Source organism: Vanessa tameamea, chromosome 27 (genome assembly GCF_037043105.1).
Source record: "Vanessa tameamea isolate UH-Manoa-2023 chromosome 27, ilVanTame1 primary haplotype, whole genome shotgun sequence".
Taxonomy (NCBI): Eukaryota; Metazoa; Arthropoda; class Insecta; order Lepidoptera; family Nymphalidae; genus Vanessa; species Vanessa tameamea.
Genome location: NC_087335.1, coordinates 6,033,591 through 6,056,833, shown reverse-complemented (window position 1 = coordinate 6,056,833; position 23,243 = coordinate 6,033,591). Strand labels below are relative to the sequence as shown.

Genomic DNA, 23,243 nt, shown 5'->3' with positions numbered 1-23,243 from the left:
TCAAAAAGTCTTTATTATATAATTGTAATATAAAACTGCCTTATTTTATGCCAGTGTCAGATAATGTCAGTCTATTGTTAATCACACTGCGCACAATATAAAATTCTTCCCTAGTCCTTCACAGTTCGACAGTGCAACTGACATTTGACAGATAGATTTAAAAATTAATTGACCAAAAATTACTGTTTTCAAACAAACATCGAAATTTTAACTGCATGATATTTTCAAAAGTTGCAAAAATGACACCGGATATAATTGCAATTGGTTCTCAAAAAATAAAAAGTATTCCAGGTGGAGAGGTAAGAATAAATTAAATATTATAAGTTTTAATTGAAATAAAATACAACGCGAAAATACTTATTTTAAGAAAAAAAAAATGTTTAATGTTGGTGAAATATAGATTTTCAAGTGCTAGTAAAATTATTAGGCAATTCATCTATTTTATAAAGCAGTTTGCATATTGACCTATAAAACTACGCACCTTGAAATCGTAAAGAAAAGTTGTAGAGAAAACTAATACTTACAATTATTTCAATCGTCTTTTAATTTTAATCCAAATTCGATTTTTAAAATTATCATTCCTCCATATACAAACACTATAAAATTATAAAACACTATTTTTGGCCCGTGGGTATGTTTGTTGTAAAATTTCTTGATGATTGGTTTAGATATGAAAGTGCAACGGTTAAATTAACTCATTTATACTAATCTACCCATACACAAAAAAATATGCTGAGTCTTTGCTCTGTGAAAAACAAAAACAATAAGATCCTTCTGGAACTGTACTTTTACATATATGTGCCAAATTTTCTCTCCAAACTCAGATCTGTTCATCCATTTTGGCATTATTGAGTGTCAATCATCCAAATTTTTGCATTTAGGTATAAATTGTATATTCTTAAAAACTAAATGACAAAGTTTACTCCATATCAGATATAATAAAATTTTTTTTATGTAACAAATATAAGATAAAATGAGGCAGATAAAGTTTTTTATCATATAAATTTTTCCATTGACCTTTCTATTAATAATAGCTTCACAATACCAATAGATTTTTGAAAATTTTAGAAGCTACTCAAGAAGTTAAATTTAAAGTAATCAATGAATGTATTAATTTTAATACCCATTAATTACAACAATGATTTTTTTAAATATTAATAATATTAAAAAAGAAAAATCATTGATTTCTTTAAGGTGACAATTTTCGTTAATTTATTAATTATATTATCTGTACATGATGAGATGAAGTTAATTTTGATGGATTTTTTATTGTTTTTGATTAAAAATGCAATTGCTTAGGATAGAAGTTTGCCTTCTAATTGTGATATATAAAATAATAGATATTCATAATCTTTATCATGCCTATATCATAAACATATATTTACTATAATTATATACAAATACACTGTTATACTAAGCAAAGAAGATACTTTATTTCTATAAATTCCAAGCAAATCAAGTACTATTATAAATCTTAAAAATTATTAAGTTCTATAAAAATATTGGGTACATAGTTATTTTATGAGTGCACTTTTTAGAGCTGAGGTATTTCAGATCACAATTGGATGTTTATTTATTTTTTATAATATTTTTTACCAAGTGTTTCATTGCCTAGGGGCCTTGGATATTGCTTATCCACAAGAAGTGGACATATATCATTGGCCTAGCTGAATTGGGCATTAGAGATAAATATTTTGCACATAGAACTCACACCCCGTGCCTGGAAAAAAGTGTTACAGGAGTAATTTGGCAAAACTTGTCCCGCACTGATTTACAACCCATCTGGGGTTGCATCTTAATTTACTCATTTTTGAGCAACAATGTAAAATGTTTTTTTTCTGTTTAACATATATTGCATAAGTAAGGCGAAGGTTTCTTTAGTGTTATATTATTTAATAAATTTATATTAATAAAAAAATATTGTAATAGAATGCTTAGGACCAAAATGGTAATAATAGGGTATTTTCTGTAGTGAAAATTAAATGATGAACTTCGATAAAAATTAAAATATTTATAGTTAGAAATATACTTAAATATTTCTATATTGAGTCATAATTAAATTATTATGACTCAATGTAAATTATATAATTTATAGTATTAAAATTAAAAATCCGTAATTTTTAGTCTGTATATCACGTGACCTAAAACACGAGCCGTCATGGTGTGGCGTCGGATAGGCAAAAACTGTCATTTCAATATCATTAGGTGCTTTGATAAACAACTTTTCTGGAGTTTTAATGCTAGAATGTATGTATTTGTACATTACACTCCAACAATAGCGATGTAAAAAAAGGTTTAAAATTCAATTTAATTTTATGTCAAGAAAGCTTGTTTATTTTGCTGTAATATCTATTTTTAGAACCAGAAATAGGAATTACTAAAAGAAAAAATAAACAATTAGGCTAACCTTTACAACAATGACCTTTAATTTACAATAACAATCAATCTACCACAAAAGAAAAAAAAACATTTAATCTACAAGATAAATAACCATCAACACTACACAGTCAATATGATAATTGCGATCCAATCTGTCTGCCGCCAAAAAACAACTCCCGCCTTTTTTTTTTTTTAAAGTGTATTTGTTTGACATGACGCAGATGTCGCTCGGCTAAGATGTTTATTCCAACACTATATATTTTTTTGGCTTTTTATTAGGAAAATCAACATTTTGAAGTACTTTTTCAAACATAGTAGAATACCCTATTACGAAAACAGATAGTATATTACTCACATAATCGCATATAATTCAATATTATTTATATAAATATTTTATCTAGTCAACATACTTTATAAACCAATTGTGTTCTTATTCTTATATAAATTAGCAGCGGCACATTCAATCTGTTTTTTATAAAATCGTTTGCCTTGATTGAAAACAATTGAGTCTAGAAAGTTGAAATTTACAATTAGGTTATAACCTAATTGTAAATTTCACATCATCAAATATCAGCTAAGTAATGTAGTTGGTGAATTTCAAGAGGGTGAAATAGTAGATTACCACTTAATTAATTTGTTATTTGTAAAAAAAAAAACTCGTACAAAGTTGAGATGGACAGCTAGTATAATTTAGATATAAAAAAAATATTTTAATTTCAATTAACAAAACCGTTTGGTTTGGCATGTGTGACATTCATATTTTTAATATTAATAATATTGTCTTTACTCCTTGCCCTACAAATATTAAAAAAAAAAACAGTTTTTTTAACATTAGATTATAACGTTTCAATGGTTAGGGATAATTATTAGATTACGATATCGGTTGATCATTTATCGTCTTCGATTCGAGATAACTAAATGATTGTACATTTTTTAAAAACCTTGAATATTCTAATGATATTTCAAATAGGCTTAGATATGTTATTTAATAATTAACTTAAAATAATATAAAAAAAATAATTAAAAATATATACCTATCGTCAGTTTACGCTACAATTTTACAATGGTACACTGATTATGGTTTAAGAGATGAGTGTGCTAATGTACGTCTTAGTCTAGTGGTGCATTGACGATTTAAGGGATGGTTAATATACCTTACAAAGCTAATATCTTTGGGCAGTGGTGACCACTTACCACCAGGTTGGCGATTAAATAATATGAACAAGTTCAGTGTGTCTGGACTAATACTGGGTCTTTCTGAACAATGACAGTATGAAATTATAAACCGACAAATTTAATTTGATCGTACACAGAGTTAGCCTAGAGCGTCGGTTAGGATAAAGGCAGATTTAGTTATAGGATGGAAACAAATAAAAAAAAACATTTGGTAGTTTTGATTCTCTCGGTTTGTGTATCTGTTGCGTATTAATATTTTGAATATTTCGTAAAAAAAAAACAGTGTATTATGTATGTTTAAGTAACATTAAAGTTTTTTGAAAGATAAACAAATAGAAGATTTCCTAATACTTTATATTATTCATGACAAAAAGTTATTTTCCTTCCAAAGTTTATTTCTACACTTTAATTTTACTTCAAAATTCTGATAAAAACTTCGACTACATTCAAAACATTCTCTTTTTTTCGAATCCATAATGAATACTTTAAGGCATAGATTATTCAAGGTCATTTAAATGCTAATTTTTTTTTTATTTGTCTTTATTTCTGGTTGGAATAGATAATAGTGTGAAGCATACATATATATCTAGTTATGTCATCTTTATAATATTTGGCGCCAAGAATCAAGAAAAGAAAAGATTATTTGTAACGTAATTTTTCTGTTTTAGTCTGTGGAGCTGAAAACTTTATGGCAGGATCAAAACGTAGCTATTATTTTCTTTCGTCGTTGGGGTTGTTTGTTCTGCAGATTATGGGCGAAGGAGGTATGTATTGTCGTATTAATATATTTTAAACAGAGCAATATCCTAAACTATAAGGAACTACAAGGAGTAGCAAAAAAAATACTCAACGAAGTCTCGGCCCCGATTTTAATGAAAACTAAAACGCCATTGTTTTTTTAAATATCGAATTCGTTGATTTTGAATAAAGAACACGCAGTCTTATTATTAAAATATTCGTTATTAATATTAAAAAAATACATTTTATTATGTTTACAATCATATAAGTACTATTATAAATATTTTAACACAGAATAATTAGGTATTTTATAAACTTCGATAAATTAACATAGTATTATAAATTCACATAAAAACACTAGAATATTCTTTATTCAATTAGACTCATAAGAGCACTTTTGAATCGTCATGTTATATTATTGAATTAAACCTGCTGAACAGGTTGAACTTGTTCGGAGTGTAAATTTTTTCGAGAAGAAGCGGCGTAAGGCGCAGTAGTTACACTTTTACACTATTTTAATAATATATTTTATGTCAATCAATATTAATATTTATATATGCATATTACATCTTGCCTGTAAATCAACAAATATTTACTAAACGCTTTTTTATATAATATATTTATATAATTATTTATAAATTTTTTTTGACATGACCTTTAAATGTATAATAGCTTTATTGAGAGGCTGTTTGTGTGTCGAGTAAGTTAAATCAAAATGGCCGACATTGACGGCTATCGAGGTTCACATTATTAACTAATTACGTTTGTTATTAATACTCGTTACGAGATTTAGCGATTTAAGGGATATGATTACTTTATTCGTAAGCAATGATTAAACTTTTAAAAGATAATATATTTCAATAGATTTACGTAAACTGATGGCTCAGAATATTTTATATATTAAAAGATTCCGATGAACTGCGAACCTCCTCCTTTTTTGAAGTCGGTTAATTCCCGGTACTTCTGTTTCAGAATAATAATAAGAATATTTACATCAAATACCGCGGTCGTAACAATATGTTTACCTAGAGTTTTTTTCTTGCTGGTAAAATTATTTTATTCGTTATGGGTATGTCGATGCCTAAAACGCCTGTTGCGAACCAGCACACCGGGATGCCAACTACACCTGCGGCACCCACCCTTAGGGGGCAAAACGGGATGCCTTGCGGACGCTCCCGCGATGATGTTTACATATACTCCATTTCAATCGAAGCAGAAGTAAATATAAACAAAACTTCGATTTACATATTTCATGCGATTTGCTAAAAACTCGGATAAAATACGCACTACAAACAGTTCTTGATGAATACATTTAAATACAATCTATGTATAAAATCAAAATCAAAATGTTCTTTATTCAAATGAGCTCATAAAAGTACTTTTTAATCGTCACGTTACAGAATTAAATGTAGAGCCACCATCAGTTCTAAAAGTAGATTCTACCGAGAAGAATCGACAAGAAATTTCAGTAGTTACTCATTTCTATCATTTTATTTACATAGTATATCAATCAATATCTGTGGAATCTTCTTATAGAGAGTATACCGTGCTCCAAAAAAGGATTATTAACTTTGCTAAGTCGGAAACTAGGTGTCTATTCTTTCCTCGTCGTGTCGAGAGAACGGTTGTCACCGATTCTTTGAAAAATATTTATATATTATTGTGTGTATTATAATACAACACTACACCACTTGAATACTTTTGCCTAGTCTAATTTTATATTCAAAGTTTCGAAAACACCGTCGACACGCAAAACGCAATTTTAAAGCATATAGACAATAGAAGATCTCTACCAATGACATCACGTCAATTTAATATTAAAGTTGTTTATTTGTATTTTCTTCTCTTGTGTTTGGAATATATGGTGGCTATATGTATATACTGTTTCATGGATACTGTTTTTAGACTTTAAATTTCTAACTCACTAAACTTATCACCATGACAATTTGTGTGTATGTACATACATATAGACAGGTCTAGCTTAAACCTACTCCTCAAGGGGAAAGGAGGCTTTAGCCCAAAAGTGGGATGTTATTTGAGACTGTCAAATTTAATTTAAAAAAAAAATGACAGTATATCGTAATCCAATCGTCGCTGTTCAGCCAGTGCCGGATTTATTAAGTAGCAAGAGCAGCAATTGATACGGGCCCCACGCGAATGGAGGCTCCGCATATTTAAACTCATTCACGTCTGCCTGAGCGAATTATTTAAAAAAAAAAAATTGTGTAGTATCGTCGTTATTCAATTGTTAGTTTGTTATAAAAATATTCTAAATGGCCAGACAATCTCATCTCTGGCTATTTGTACTTTTCAGAGGCCTATAGTAATCTACTAGACTATTCATTACTCACAAAAATGTAATCTATAGATGGCGAATAAACGTATTGAGTATTGATTTTTTTTTATACCACTTTATACTTAAGAACCTCATAGCAGATCAAGCGCTTTTGAAATAATTTTGGAACCCGGGTCCCGCACTTGCTTAACCGCACTGCGTTCAGCCGAGTGCCTATACTACAAATCCAACGATCCAGTTTGGTTAAACTTGGATACTAATAAAATCGGGACTGTGTAGTTATCGATATAAATATGTAAAATTAGTCCTCAATAACGATTAGATGAGGTTATTTTTTGTCATGAATAGTCTTTCGATCGGAATATAATCGGGAACTTATAATTACCGTTAAGTTAGTAGAATTCCCCCAGGAAAACGTCATCTTGGTTTCGTATAGAGTTTCGTTCTATAAATATCAGAGTAAACGTATATGTTTACTTGTGTATTAATGTTACAGTTGGGTGAAATCGCTCCGATTCTTAAGAAAAATAATATAAAACTCGTCGGCATCGGTGTTGAGGAAGCGGGTTCCAAGGAGTTTATCGATGGAAAATTTTTCGACGATGGTTTGTATTAGAAAGATATTTATTTTATATATTCTACTTTCAAGTATCAAAACTGTGAGTGAGCCAGTTTAACTACAAGTACAAGGGACATAGCATCTTAGTTCCCAAGGTCGGTGGTTCATTAGCGGTTTAAGGAATGGTCAAATTGTTTAACCGTTTTGTGGCCCTTTGATCGTCTACGTATGCCATAAAAAAAGTTTATATAGATGAGTTTTAGGCTCCTTACTGCTATCTATATGCCGTCGATTCCTGTTATTGCATTGAATAAACTAAAGGTGTTCAGCCACACAGTCATGAGAACTCCAATAGTCAGTACTTCAATAGCTATGAATACTTGTTACGTTATATCATCACGCGAGGCGGTTAATAGGTCGACCTTTTCCTCGTAATTATATGAATAATTGCATATCTTGCGCAACGTAATATGTCTAAAGTAATTGAGAGATGGTACAAGGACATTATAAGAATGATATATTCTAGGTTTTAGAAGAGATGATTCTCAGCTGATTTTAATAATAGTTATCTTTGAATGATATCGGTAATGCATGGGGTAGCATGGAGGGGGGGGGGGGGAGAGTGCGGTCCGCACCGGGCGGCACTTTGCCGGGGGCGGCGCTGCGGAGGTGGCAGTTAGAGAAAAAAAAGTTAATTTCTTTCAGTGTTTTTTTCGTCATCTTTTTTGTTGTTACCAAATACCAAATACCCAGGTACATATGCAGGTTCTATGCATGGCTGATGCAAGCGCAAGCTTTCTCAATAACTATTATTTAGGAAACTTATTTCGTTTCAATGTTATTTTAAATAAATATCAAAATGTCACCTTACGCATTCGTGTCAGCTGATTGTAAGGACATTACTTAATTCATTAATTTAACAATCATCATAAATTAACGTGGAATTTTAATGACGTGCTGTTTAGGCTACTTAATAACCTTATTTAAATTGTTTTTTGATAAACTTTTGAAAAAAATTAAGAGTTATGTTTCATTGACATACCTAGCCTTTGAGCCAAAAGACAAGTGCATCGAATTATGATACGATTTTCTTTTCAGAATTATTCTGCGTTGAAGATCGATCGACATATCAAATGCTTGGTTTCAAAAGATTCAATGTCGTCACGATATTGACGTCGCTCTTATGGAAGCAGTCCAGAGACGCGATCTCAAAAGGGAAAAGTATGGGTAAGTTGACATCAACACAAGCGATATTTTCAATTATAAATCCAAGGATTTCTTGGTGGTGGTTTTGTGTAAGCCCATCTGGGTAGGTTCCATCCACTCATATTCTAACGCCATACAGCAATGCTCAGTATAGTTGAGTTACGGTTTGATTGAGCCAATGTAACTACAGGCACAAGAGACGGAACATCTTAGTTCTCAAGGTCATTGGCGCATTGGTTATGTAAGAAATGGTTAAAATTCCATACAGCAGTAATGTCTATGGGTTGAGACATAACATCTTAGTTTCCAAGGTTGGTGTCGCATTGGTGTTTTTAGGAATGGTTAATGATGGCGACCATTTACTATCTGGGTCATTTGCACGTCCCCCTAACTATATCATAAAAAAAAAATATGTTGTTGTAAATTATTTAAGCGCTTAATAATTTAAGTAATAATAGCGCTTATGTAAAAATTATGATAAAAAATATTATTTTTTTAACAAAAGTAATCATATTTTGCCATTGTTTTGAGATTTTCGGGTAATAAAATTTAATTAAACATTATCACGTATATATATTCATAACTTGACGTCCTTGTTCATAAATAAGGTTTACACAACGATTTGACGGGTGACGGGTTACAAAATGGCGGTGCTCTTTTAGTTAGTAATGGCGGGAAAATATTATGTCATTATGTTCAACATGCACCAACGGACCGCTTAAGAAATTTGGATATTGCGAAGGTCATTATCAAATAAATTGTGTAATACTAATATCGGATTTGTTAATAGCTGTGGTGGTTTATAGTTGTGGTATATTGGTATTCTTTTTTTGAATATATTTGGTGAAAGATTTTGGTAGAATTTGATAATCTGTAAAAGTAGGTAGTGAGTTTATAATCGTTTCTGTTGGTGTATGTTGTTGTAGAAAAAAAGTAGCATTACCATTATTAGGCATTCTGTTTCATTACGTTGATCACAACCGATCTATCTCTTTTCTGTCGGCTCCTTCCCACGTGTGATTGACGAAATAAGTTAAGCCCTGTTGACTCAACCAAAAGCCGCTTAACAAAAAAGGAATAACGACATTTTTTTTCTGAGAAATACACTTTTGTGGTCAATGAAAGAATAAAGAAGTTGTCAAGAAAAAATAAATTACATGTAATAAAATTGGTTTGTCGCATTCATATAATGGGGGTCACATTCACATTATTTGGGAGTGAGTTGGTATAAATTATTAATAAACTGCACCAATGTGAAGCCGGGCGATACGCTTGTTAATAATAAATAGATTCATTGGCTTTATCAGTAAGACTATACACAGAATAGCTGATAACAATTATAATGTACAAGACATTTCTCTCTCAAACTAGGATTATTTTTGTAATGTTGGTATTACTTTGAACACGACTTTGTGTTTAAATTAAAAAAAAATTGTAATATATTATTGGTTTTTGTATTGGTTTAAAGTATCGACTATTAGTAAATAGTTTTCATATTAGTATGTCGCTATTGTATGTGATAGGCTTAGGTGGGGATTTGAAGGGCGATTGGGTGCAGACCGGCGGCGCGTTGTTCGTTGAAAAGGGCGGGAATGTTATCCGCCATTTTGCTCAGACCGGACCGAGTGATCATTTGCCGAATGAAGAAATATTAAAGGTTAGTGAAGTAATGTAGAACAAGAAATAGGTATTTAGTAGATGCATATTTATGTTCACGGATCAAGGTAGGTTTTGTCAAGAAGTATTCTTTTTCAGGTTATATGAATTTACCAACCACTCATCATATTTTCTACCGCCAAACAGCAGTATTTAATATTGTTTTATTTCTTTTGAAATTGTGAGTGAGCCAGTGTAACGACATAACGTCTGTACAATTAGTTCCTGCGATAAATGGTGCATTTTCTATGTAAGGATTTGTTATATAATATTGATCGTTTCTTTCGGCGATAATGTAAATTTCGTGTCTATTGCTGACATTTACCCGAACGACAAATATAAAAAAAAAATACTGGCCGCTTCAGACAAGAGAATAAAGCTGTGTTTATTTTAATGGACTTTTATGTATTTTGAATTTGGATGTTCTTTATTAAGATAGGATCTTTTAACACTTTAGTACCGTCATTGTGTAATATACAATGTAAAGATACAAATTTAGTTTGAGACTAGTTAAGTAGTTCGTACTAAAAAGTATTTACTGTTTTTCAATTTGACTTGAATAATAATCTATACAATATATATTTATTATGGAGTCGCGAAAAAATTTCGTCTTGAATGTAGGCGAAGTTGTTATTGGAACTTTGTAAGTATAATTAAACAGGATATATGTTGACTTGTGTTATGAATAAAGATATATTAATCAAGAACAATTTATAGTGCATAATATAGTATAGAAATATGTTAATTTAAAATATTGGGATGTTAATGAATATCTTATATATTAATAGCGTAAGTCGATTTTTGTACATAAAAAATCGGTTAGTCTCATTTTAAAGAGCTCCAGCCGTCGATGTGCAAAAAAGATGAATCATGACTGTTATTTACTTAATTGTTACGATTTAGCAAAGATTTATTATAGAGAGCGAAAAAGGTACTGGCCGGTTAGTACTAGAGAGACGTACTATGGTTGTGTAAAAAAAAAATCAAAAACGTAATCAAATTAAAGTAAATTGTTATCGACAAACTCCAATTCTCGCTGAAGTGATGTATACTATTTAACATTAAATATTTCTGTAAATAAAGTATCATCATTTCGGCGCCGAATATAGATGAGTTGCAGCTTACAAATTGCAGTTTACAATGAAATTAAATCAAAACAAAACCTGTCATAGGTTTCGAAGTTCGTAAAAAAATCTTTTGAATAGACGCGAAGTTTCGCTGTGTGACACATTAGTTTAATTTAAATATAATAAAATGATGATTGAGCCGAGATGGCCCAGTGGTTAGAACGCGTGCATCTTAACCGATGATTTCGGGTTCAAACCCAGGCAGGCACTACTGAATTAACATGTGCTTAATGTGTTTATAATTCATCTCGTGCTCGGCGGTGAAGGAAAACATCGTGAGGAAACCTGCATGTGTCTAATTTCAACGAAATTCTGCCACATGTGTATTCCACCAACCCGCATTGGAGCAGCGTGGTGGAATATGCTCCATACCTTCTCCTCAACGGGAGAGGAGGCCTTAGCCCAGCAGTGGGAAATTTACAGGCTGATTATGTATATGTTTATGTATAATAAAATAATAAAATTGATATATAAGTAGGCAATGATTATGTTTTAGAAATGTGATGTAATGCTATGAATAATTTTTTAGCTATTCGGCTTGGAGAACGAGTATAACGCTGAAACGATGGCCAATAAGAAGCGGGAAGAGATGGAGTGCAATGTATGTATTTTTATATTTTAAATATGAAACATTTCGACGTGTGTGTGTGTGTTGTGCTTTGTCTGGGTAGGTCTCACCCACCCATCATATATTTTGCCGCCAAACAGCAGTATATGCTTAGTATTGTTGTGTTTCGGTTTAACAGTGATTGTGCCAGTGTAATTATAGGTACAAGGGATATAACATCTTAGATCCTCTTAATATTTCTTACAGTGTCTATGAGCAGTGGTGACCACTTACCGTTCACCTATATCATGAAAAAACTTGAGCTTGATGTTTTGAGCTTATTCCAATACGATGTCCAAATGCGGTGGGTTTAGTAGGTGTCGGTAGGCTTCCTCACGATGTTTTCCTTCAATAAGCACATGGTAAATAAATATTGGACAACATCACATACATTACTCTGATCCCAATGTAAGTAGCTAAAGCACTTGTGTTATGGAAAATCAGAAGTAACGACGGTACCACAAACACCCAGACCCAAGACAACATAGATGACTAATGAAATTTTTCTACATCGACTCGGCCGGGAATCGAACCCGGGACCGCGGAGTGGCGTACCCATGAAAACCGGTGTACACACTACTCGACCACGGAGGTCGTCAAATTATATTATAATTTTTAAAATATATATAATATATATAATAATTTTGTGTCGCTTTGACGTGTCCAACCGCCAAGCTAATTCAGCTCTTTAATTGTACTAATTAAAGAGCTGAATTAGCTTGGTAGTATTATTCATACATATTACCATACAACATTGTAAAACCCGTCAGCTTATAATCTGTCTCGCGAGATTGTAAACTCGATACTCGATAGATTATAATCTACGGTAAAATAATGCGTTGAGTTATAAGCAGTATGGTTTGGTTCACAAATCACGCTACTAGGGTACTTGCTCGGAATTATCCGACCCTAACGACCCGTCTGTAGTAACGGACGGCGAACAGGACACCGCAGTAGGTAGGACATGGTCCTAGGAACTGCCGTCACCATACCCCCAAGACCCCTCCTGTGATGAGTGAAAAAAGCGCAAGGTTCACAATTGTCAGTTCACAATATCGCGAGATAGATTATATTGTAACGGTATTTCAAAATACAACGGTATTTCCCGCGGCTTCGCACGCGTTTTAACTGTTGGTAGTTTGGCAAAGAAGTAGCCCATGTCCTTTCTATGGGTTCAAGCTTGCAAAACACAAAATTTCATCTAATTCGGCTCAGTCAGTCAGACAGACAGAGTTACTTTCGCATTTATAATATTAGTATAGATAAATAAAATGTTTTTGATAAATGAAAAGTTTAGTTAGATAACTAATTATGGTATCACAAACTTTCCAATTTTCCAGACAGAGGCGAAACCCTAAGCCGTGGCGGCAGATTCTAGCGGAGTGCCCTCTTACGCCTATTCATAATATATGGGCCGAGAGGCGCTGTAAGCAGAGTAAAGTGTAGGACAACTCTCTATTGTTTAATTTTAATAATATCTCTCTTATGGTCATTTGTGGGTATTTCAGTAAATATCGTTTTTCCTAGCACGGCCTTAGTCTATTCAATAGTAATTCTGTTATCAAACGACTTTGGTTCAAATATCTTAAAGAACTGTGACTTGTTACATTGTTAAACTATAACACAAGCGGGAGTTATTCCCGATTAATAAGATATTCGAGCAACCATTCGTTTTGTTTACGAATGGTAGAATTATCTAAGGCGTTTATTCAAAGGTAACAAAAGACGTTTCGTAATTATCGAATTTGCATGTACAGTGGCTACGACGACATAATAGACGCTATGGTAACAACTGTGCGATTGTAATGAGCGCACGAGGTGGACGCGGGGTAGCTGGAAGGAGGGGGGGGGCATCTCGCATTCCAGTTGTACTTGATATATCGACGCATAGAAATTACTTCAACGACTGGTTACTCGTGAAAACGATCGAATGTTGTCAATAACGATCCGTCAAATGTATTCTACGTAAGATAACTGGCAACACAAGAACTTTTGGAACCCATTGGATGACTATAATGTTTTTTTTTAATGTTTAAAATCGTACACGTATCCAATTATAAAATTTAACACGCCTGGTCGTGTGCCGAAGAGCGACTGTAAAGATTGTTGCATTATTGAATAACAAAGAATATTTGTAATTTTTTAAAAAGTTATACGACTCCAATGATTTTTAATTAATTAATAGTTTTATATTAAATTGTTTATTATGTATATACATTATTTAAAAAAAGTGTTAAACTCTGAGACTGAATGTATGTTTCTTGGCTAGATGCAATATTCGGTTTTAATTAAAATAAAAATAGTGCACAGATAAATATAAAATTGTTTATTCTATATCGAAAATAATGTAATAACAGATTATACAGTATTAAATATAAAATTATTCGTTAATTAAATATTAATGTAAAATCTGTTAGTAAAAGACTGGAATCAAATCCTAAAGGATTTGTATTGTTTTAGAGGTTTATAATGATTGTGTAGAGGTGGAATGTTATTTGTAGTATTAAAAATATATTAATATTTATCTAAATTAGGGTGAGATTTTACTTTGTTACAGTTTTATATACCTACGAAAAAAATAATAAAATGATTTTATATTCCTTGCTTTTTATTTCATTGTATAATACGTAGACTTGAAGAAGAGAAGAAAAAAATTGATTAAAAACCAAAAAAAACTAAACTCTTGAAATTTTATAGTTAAAGTTTTTTTTAAGCTGGTTTTGTGGGGTACTGCGGGGATGTGAGAAGGAGGGCGGAATTTCGACGGTTTGATTTTTTTTTTAATTGTTTATTTAATTGCGGTAGCATTTGCTTTAAATAAATTGATGGCTTATTATTGTTTTAACAAGTTTATACAGAAAAATTTGCCTACGCCGTTTACCGCTGAAAATTTCCTTCGTTTGGTGCCAATCCTGGATCAGATCATGAATACCATAAAAATGCATTGTCATGGGAACTGAACGAACCGAACGAACAAAGAAGCGAACTAAGCTTTCAAGATTCAAATCTTATAATTAAACCTTATTAAACTAACAAACAAAATTGCACGTTAAGTGCTTGTAAAAATAAAATAAACAAAATAAAAATCTTTATCAAGTTTTATTTTAGTTGTATATATTTTTTATAAATTACAAATAAATTAATAAGTAATAACTTAATTAGATTGTGCTCTGAGTTTGATTGGAGGCTAAACATACCAAGTAGCATCAGTTTATAACAAACGATAAATTTAACTAATTTGAGAAAAATACATTAATAAAAAAGAAGCATATTATTCAATACAGGATTATATAGATATACCTATTACGTATATATTACTTGGTGACTTCCAGGCATATATTACATACATATATAATTGTATTTGGCTAACATAACTTTGCATTTTAAACGTTGAAAAAGAGTAACTTGAGTTTCTTGTATTTTAAACGTTGAAAAAGAGTAACTTGAGTTTCTTGTATTTTAAACGTTGAAAAAGAGTAACTATTGAGTTTCTTCCCGTTCTTCTCGGTAGAATCTATATTCCGAATCGGTGGTAGCTTCACTTAATATAGTTTGTAAAATGACGATTCAAAAGTGCTTGTAAAACCCTAATTGAATAAAGTATATTTAAATTTTTGATATTCGTTACCTACAATAATAATACTTGTAAAGATAGTTTTATTTTATGGAAATGATTTAACTTTAGTTTATAAGTACTTATTTTAAGTTTTAAAATAATAGAATTTTTTTTGAGAAACGATCTCCTTAAATTTATTCCAACATAAATAGCCATAAGCCAAGTCGTCATGATTTCTTATCATTTATATTATTTCAGTAATATTTTTGATGCTTGACAAATTATTTTTTTTATGATTTTTGTAACTCCGAGACGTAGTCGCTATAAACATTTTACGATGTTTACCTCTCGTCCCAACACTACAAATATTCAACGTGGGCGACAGATAAAACAAATTTTTATTTGTCACATCATAATAAATTATATGGTTGTCTCCGTCAAATACTAATTTGAACGCTGAAGCTTTACCAAACGCACCAACTTCATTCAACTTTTTACTTCTGTAGTTAACGTTATAAATGCCTCTCGTGTATGGCTGAATAAAGTATGCATTGCCATCTTTATCTGTGGTCAGCGAATATATTTCATCTTCAAACAGTACTGGACTTTTCGCGCCTTTTCTAAACACGTGAATTGTATAATTGCTCATAAAATAAATATCGCCTTTTTTATCAACAATAAAATCATCGATTTGGTGTTCAGATAACTCGGGAATAATTTTAGAATTCTTATTTATATAAGTGTATAAACCTTTCTTTTGAAATTCCGTGTAGTATAATTTATCATCGAACTGCATGTGCCATATTGTTTTTTCTTTTAACGCGAACAATTCGGTTTTATTTTCTTTAGGATTGTACTTGTATATTCCTTTGGTTCCTGACGCGTAAAGATCCTTCGTGGATTGGTCGACGGCGTGGCCAAATGTAAATCCAAGGTTGGGTACAAAACTAAATTTAACTTTGTCCAAGTCAAATGCTCCAGTGAAGTCTCTCGAACGATTATTTTGATAATGAAAATAAAGGACATTGCTATTTCTATCTATTGCTAGTTGACCGGAGAATTTGTGTCCTTTTAAAATGGTTGCACGTTTGTAGCAAATGGAATTCAAGCAGGCGTGGCATGATATCCTTCTGGCGATTGTTATGTTAAATAATGTTGATAGTAGCAGAATAATTTTCATATTGATTCTAAAATAAAAAATAAATTGTTAATAATCGCTAGTTAATATCTAGGATAGGATAAAATGCAAGAGCCGAGATAGTGCAGTGGCTGGTACACGTGTTTCTTAACTGAATATCAATAAAAATTCATTACATATTTGATTCTTGCTTACTTGTATTTTAAGTTTGAATTCGTTCTCGTCAATGAAATATCATAATAGTTTCAAAGTTTTCTTAAAAATAAACAATGAAATTTAGCCAAATAGACTTAATAACTGTTTTAATTTGATTCTTGTTTATCATTTAAAATAACTAAAATATTTGTCTCCATAATAAGTTAAACCCGTTTTCAAAAATTTGCCTGAATGCAGGACCGGAATAACCTTGTCTTCCTAGGCAATGCCTCAGGCCTCTTTACCTTTTTCAAATTTCCTTAACTATATTTTCCTCCCATCACGCAGTTAAATTATTATTTAAATAATGTGTTTACTATGTTACAACGATATATCATTAATCATATTAAAATAAAAGCAATATTTGTCTTCAATATTTTTTATATTTTTCAATTTTTGTCTCTTCTTGGCTTATGTGGGCCCCGAGACTGTTATATATATATTGTATAATAAAATAAAAAATAAAACTTAGAAATTAAGACATAGATAAGACAATTTTACTAATTTTGACTAAATAATTTTCAAAATTAATTTATTCACAAATAGGTATGTAGATGAAAAAATACATACACAGATGAATTGAGCATCTCGTTTTTTGAAGTCGCTTAACATATAATATTGTACTTTATAGGCAGTATTAGTATTCAAAATAGGTAGGTGTTAAGTAACTTTGATATCTTAAATATTAATTTATATTGTATGCGAGGAGCATGTGGAACGAATACACAATATACAATATACACAAACAGAAATAATAATAATATACTTACGCACAGATAAAACATACGCACACTCCATCCAAAAAAATGTAAGTATGTTTTGTTCAAAAAACTGCTTCGATTTCAAATCAATCTCGAACCTGAAGTTAAAAATATTCCATAACTATAAAGTGTTATGTCCCTTATACATTATTGATAAAACATAAACGAATATATTAGACTTTATAATAAAAACGAATAGTCAAGAGCAAATACTTTATTGAACTGATAAATCTCCGTGGGTAATTTGTTTTGAAGCAATATTTACGTAACACATGACCTCTGTGTGGACATTTATCTTGAACTTCTGTTCACAGCTGATTTTGCTCATACAATAAACCATACTATAATTTAATTCCTAGTTAATGGATGGTGTATTTATTTGCATCATAAAGAGAAAAGATGGACTTTGAAATGGGCGTTGCTAATTTGTCTGATCACAATGAAATTTCTGCGATATTACTTACAAATTCTTAAACTATCTTTTGTCTGCAACTGCCCAGGACAATACCAAATACAACTGCTGTGTTTAAAATACATATGCACTCTTCTTTATGTCAAGATAGTAGATAGACTGGCAAAAGGGCTATATGATGGTACTAAACGCCCATGCAACATTGGTATTGTAAGAAATATTAACAATTTCTCATATCGAAAATGCGCGACTTACCTTCAAAACTAAGATGTTATGCCTCTTGTGTCTGTACTTATACTGGTTCTTGGTTCTACTTGATTCGGGTAGGCTTGGGTTTGAACTTAGGATTTGGTCTTATAACCTTAACCTAACGACTTATCTTAGCATAACGAGTAACTCGTTTATCTAGTAGCTACTTTATAAGTCTGCTGAAGTTTGCAGTCCCTGTTCGGGTCAATATCGGACAGGGAAAAAAATATTAGTATTAATTTCGCGATTGATATCCGTTGCCGAAAAACGGTTATTATATCTACAATTAAATTACATAATAATAATCCTTATATAATCCAATTACAATTATATAAATAGAGTTGGACCAAAATAATAAAATCAAGTACGATTCGAGATGTTCTTACATTGCTATATGCAAAAAGAGGCCTCCTTGTCAGTGGACATTTGTCGAAAGCAAACGAGGACAGAAGTTGTTTTAGACTTTTCAATGAATTAATCCGCAATTAAATGCGAGCGCCTCGTGTGCCTCTTGTCCATTCTCATAGTAACTAACGAGAATTGTGTGCACTGAATCTAATTGGAGCGGTCCACTTTCGAGGATCTAGTGACGTGTCCTACCTTTTTGGTACAATCTAAGGGTAAACCCTATTTTGGTCGGTAAATCAACATTCAATTTGACATTTATTTAGCTACTAGTTTTTTTTAATTTTGTTGGAAATATGTGTTTAATCTAATTTAATATTATAATTATAAGCATTCGATACAAATAGATCCTCATCCTTCTTTCTGTCGTCACGGTCCATTCATGTAACACCTTCAAGTAAGTACGTAGTACGCGTTTTAAAACAATCGGACGTATGGCTTAAAAACACACAGACGAATCAACAACAACATTCGTTTTATTTACGATTTACTAATTAGATATACATATACATATTATTTTAAAAATTATTCAAAACAAACGTAGAAGTAATATAAATAAATATATAAATACATCAATTAAGATCTGGTTTTTCAACAAAGCAGTTTGTTCATCTGGAAATTAATTATATTAACGATAACTTAATTATGTAACTACGCTTTGGATGATGTTGGTTCAAACTTTGACCCAATATACGAAGTCAAAATAATACTTCAAAAGTGTATCAATGTCACAATAAGACTTGTCCTTTTTATTTTTTACTACACTATTTATAATAAAATATTTTATTTAAAGGTAGGACTGCGAAGTTTAAAGTAATATTATATATTAAAACCTACAAAACGCGTCTGCATCTTCTAGTTTAAGCTTTATGAACGAGTATATTGTTTAGTAGTTTTTTATCAGTCAGGCATTACAAAAATAACGTATCCTTATTTATTAGTATTGATTAATTACTCTAAGGGTATCCAGCATAGACCCTACTCATACATAGCCTTCTGGCGTAGGGTACTGTCAAGTCAAATAGTAAAGATAATAACTAATCAATTATGAACCCACACACAAATACTTCTAAACTAGTTAGCTATAATCCTAACAAAAATATTATATAGTACATGTGTTACAATAAAAAGAGCTAGCGAATACAATAACTACAGGAGAAAAAGAAAACACCTGTGTTTGGTTGTTGTTTTCGAACGCAAAGCTATTTGCGTTTATAAATAGCTGCTTAGCTGTTCGCAGTTATTAAATGCTTCGTTAGTCATTAAATAAAAGAAAACAAAACGGATCAACGGAATTAAAAAAATACCTATAACCATCTACTGGCGGTTCCACTTCGACTGCACATAGTTTACGCTTAAAGAAAAATAATTATAAATGTAATAGATTTCATGAGAATTATACAAGAAACAAGAGATCTTCGTTCAGATAACCTACACGCTACACTTAAAAACGACTTAGGTACTATGTTCTAGCGACTAAACTTATTATTTTTAATTTTGAAATAACTAGTATAGTAATATTGCTAGACGCTCTCTTTATAAGAATTTAATGAACTACACGTTCTAAATAGTATTAGAAAAATAATGAAAAAATGTAATGTGAGAGTTTCGTTTTAAATAGATTTTATAGAACACCGGACACGTTAATATTACTCGGAACCATGTTGACGAGAACCGGAACAGCTTGTGTTTGAAATCATGTCTTCGTTAAATAAAGTCTCAGATTAAGGCCGACCTGCAAGCCCTTCGGTGTTTCAGATGTGCAGTGGCGGTGCTAGTCACGTTCCATCAAGTGAGTCTCCTGTTCATTTGCCTACTATGCTCTAAAATTTGTTTATTTAATTACTCGCCTCTAAAGAAATAAAATATACAATCTGTAACTCCTCGTTAGTCATAAATATTAATGTACAAAAACTTACAAAAAAGTGTTACCGCAGCAGAAGCAGAAAAATGTATATATTGTGGTTTTAATGTTTATATTATTCCAATTTTTCTTGGTGGTAGGGCTTTGTGCAAGCCCGTCTGGGCAGGTACCACCCACTCATCATATATTCTACCGCCAAATAACAGTACTCTGTATTGTTGTGTTCCGGTTAGAAGGGTGAGTGAGCCAGTGTAATCACAGACACAAGGGACATAACATCTTAGTTCCCAAGGTTGGTGGCGCATAGGTGATGTAAGGAATGATTAATATTTCTTACAGCGCCTTTGTCTATGGGCGGAGGTGACCACTTACCATCAGTGGCCCATATGCTCGTCCGCCAACCAATGCCAATGCCAAAAAAAATACTCTAATTACTAAAATAAACACGTAATTAAAGAAAACAAGACACGTTTCACGAGCGCACGAGTGGAGGAACAAACAAAGTTGGCCATTTCCCCTTTAATTACCGCGTCGCGCTAATCTGTATTTTAAATTTATAAGGAACTAACGCGTGGGAAACTGTCAAGCGAAACGTCGTCGAATTCGTTGGGACCTTAGGGGTGACAGGCTAGGCACGACATTTGCTATAAAATATTGCATATATGACACGGTGCTGGTACTAACGATTCCTTATCACCAATGCGACAGTCTTGACAACTAAAAACTTATGTTCCTACTGTCTGTACAACAATATTAAGTACTGCTGTTAGCTTAGTGGTCGCTTTAAATTTTATTACATCATGTAAAATACTATTTATTTTTGAGGTAACGTACCCAGACGGCAATGAACAAAGTCCTATCACCAAGAAATTATTATTTTGGTGTAATCAAATTTTCATGTGCTTAATTTGTTATAATTCATCTCGTGCTCGGCGGTGAAGGAAGACGTCGTGAAACCTGCATGTGTCTAATTTCAACGAAATTCTGCCACATGTGAATTCCCAACCAACAACCAACCAGCATTGGAGCAGCGTGGTGGAATATGCTCCAAACCTTCTCCTCAAAGGGAGGTGAGGCCTTAGCTCAGTAGAGAGAAATTTACAGGCTGTTAATGTAATGTAATGTATACTTTGTTGTAATCGAAATGAAAATTAGGACTTAACGAATAATTAACATTTTTTCACGAAACATTTAAAAGGCAAGCCTTGGTTAAACTAAATAAAGGAAAACTTCAGAAAATAAAATTATTCCGACCTCTTTCCTCCGGATCTCGGTTCCTCTTTCATCCGAATTTTCGGTTACGGGCAGTGCACTTGATGTGGGTCGAGATTTTAATGAATTATGTCGTTTGTCGTGTTTTAATTAAAAAAAAAAAACTTGTTTTAAAACTGTAATAATTTTAACTTTTAGATAAAGTTTTTGAAAGGTAAGTAGATAAATAACGTTTTATTACTCGATCAAAAGAAACGAAGATATAATTAAATTTAATTAAAGAAAGTTGTGATCACAGATTAAAATTTGTATAAAATAAAAATATTGCATTGTTCTAACTTAAGAATTTGCAAAAAAAAAACGCATTATTTTAATTATTATTTTTTAACCGAAAACTTATTATTTTATTATGTTTAGTTAATTTTATTACAATAATATTGGTATAATTTAACTTTGTATTTGTTGAGTATATGTAGTCTCTACCGTCTATAGATATAACTAGCTGTGCCCGCGACTTTGTGCGCGTTTGAATTTAACAAAAAAGTTATTTTTGTAGCCTAAGTTACTCCCCATTTCATCAGCTTTCTTCCAGTTAAAGTCCCGTCAATTAGTCGGAACAAACAGAGAGACAGACAAAATTGAAAAAGATGTTATTTTGGTATATATACCGTGTTGTTTACACGGTTTATGCATTTAGTAAATAGCGGTTTTTTTTTGGTATTACAAACAGACACTCCAATTTTATTATATGTATACATATGACCTTGGCATCTAAGTCGTTATGTCCCTTGTGCATGTATTTACACTTACTCGGTCACCATTTAAGATTCTCATATTCTTCTTCAATCTCGTTAATAGAAACTATTTCGATAACCATCTCTTAGTCCAGATATTTTTTAACATTTTAATGGTTATTGTGACTTTTTTTAAGAAACAGATAATATATGCTGACTCAGATATATCCATAGACATTTTGGAAATCTACAAATGTCCGTTGAAAAGTATATTATAATTATTAAATATTTTTCGTTTTATAGTCTCGAAATGCAACCGGAATTTAAAAAAAAAAATTCTCTCTGAACTAAGTTGAAATTAAAAAATATCAAATGCAAATATTCCAAAGTGTGTGATATTGGCAGAATACATCATCTCAACTATAATAAAAACAAAACAAAAGAAAAAAAACGAATAAATAAACTTACATTTGTTCTGAATATATAAATTAAAATTCCATATTATCCTCGGAAAAGTTTTCATTACTAATTCTTATTAGTTCTTTTTGCTTTTATGTAAATATCACATTTTCGATTTTTGCTTTTATGAACAACTATTTTATTTAAAAAAAACATAATTGTTGAGCATAGAAGGCTTAGTCAAACATATCACGTTGATGTTAAGCGAAGATTGTGAACCTGTGCATCATTGAATTTATAAGTCTCATGTTTGGCGGTTAAGGAAAATATCGAGAGGCACCTGCATGTGTGGGATGAAATTTTGCCTCATATGTATCAAGTCCGCATTGGAGCAGCGTGCTGGGAATAAGCACCAAACTAACCACGAGGGAAGCGATCTTACCCCAGCAATGGGACAGGCTGTTAGATATAAATGTTAACTAATTTAACATTTAATGTCACCTCACATTAGAAGGTTAATTAAAAATGTCTTTCGAATATTTTCGTAACCAAATGGATAGCAACGTAAACACAC

The 23,243-nt window shown here is 31.6% G+C and overlaps 2 protein-coding genes across 3 annotated transcripts; one reads left to right on the top strand and one right to left on the bottom strand.

Moving 5' to 3' along the window:
- The first annotated feature begins 69 nt into the window (after window positions 1-69).
- Window positions 70-14,343, top strand: LOC113392128 (prostamide/prostaglandin F synthase-like). Of its 2 annotated transcripts, none has more exons than XM_064219338.1 (7): window positions 70-299; window positions 4,224-4,319; window positions 7,086-7,194; window positions 8,247-8,375; window positions 9,878-10,011; window positions 11,667-11,738; window positions 13,089-14,343. In XM_064219338.1, exons 1-7 carry the CDS (start codon window positions 216-218, stop codon window positions 13,188-13,190), a joined length of 726 nt encoding a protein of 241 aa, XP_064075408.1. In that variant the 5' UTR covers window positions 70-215; the 3' UTR covers window positions 13,191-14,343. The 2 variants fall into 2 exon arrangements, with proteins under 2 accessions (XP_064075408.1, XP_026484200.1); XM_026628415.2 differs by having other exon boundaries at window positions 13,085-14,343.
- Window positions 14,344-15,478: 1,135 nt separating this feature from the next.
- On the bottom strand, window positions 15,479-17,599 carry LOC113392126 (uncharacterized). The gene is made up of 2 exons (XM_026628411.2): window positions 17,404-17,599; window positions 15,479-16,487 (listed from the first exon to the last, which is right to left on the bottom strand). The coding sequence occupies exon 2, from the start codon at window positions 16,478-16,480 to the stop codon at window positions 15,545-15,547; it is 936 nt and encodes a 311-aa protein (XP_026484196.1). The 5' UTR covers window positions 16,481-16,487; window positions 17,404-17,599; the 3' UTR covers window positions 15,479-15,544.
- Window positions 17,600-23,243: the final 5,644 nt, after the last annotated feature.

What these genes read in the sequence shown, in the direction of transcription:
- LOC113392128 (XM_064219338.1), top strand. Translation starts at nt 216, where the DNA reads ATGATATTTTCAAAAGTTGCAAAAATGACACCGGATATAATTGCAATT. An exon ending in GCAGATTATGGGCGAAGGAG is followed by an intron (nt 4,320 to 7,085) that starts GTATGTATTGTC and finishes TTAATGTTACAG; the next exon opens with TTGGGTGAAATCGCTCCGAT. An exon ending in CGAATGAAGAAATATTAAAG is followed by an intron (nt 10,012 to 11,666) that starts GTTAGTGAAGTA and finishes ATAATTTTTTAG; the next exon opens with CTATTCGGCTTGGAGAACGA.
- LOC113392126 (XM_026628411.2), bottom strand. Translation starts at nt 16,480, where the DNA reads ATGAAAATTATTCTGCTACTATCAACATTATTTAACATAACAATCGCC.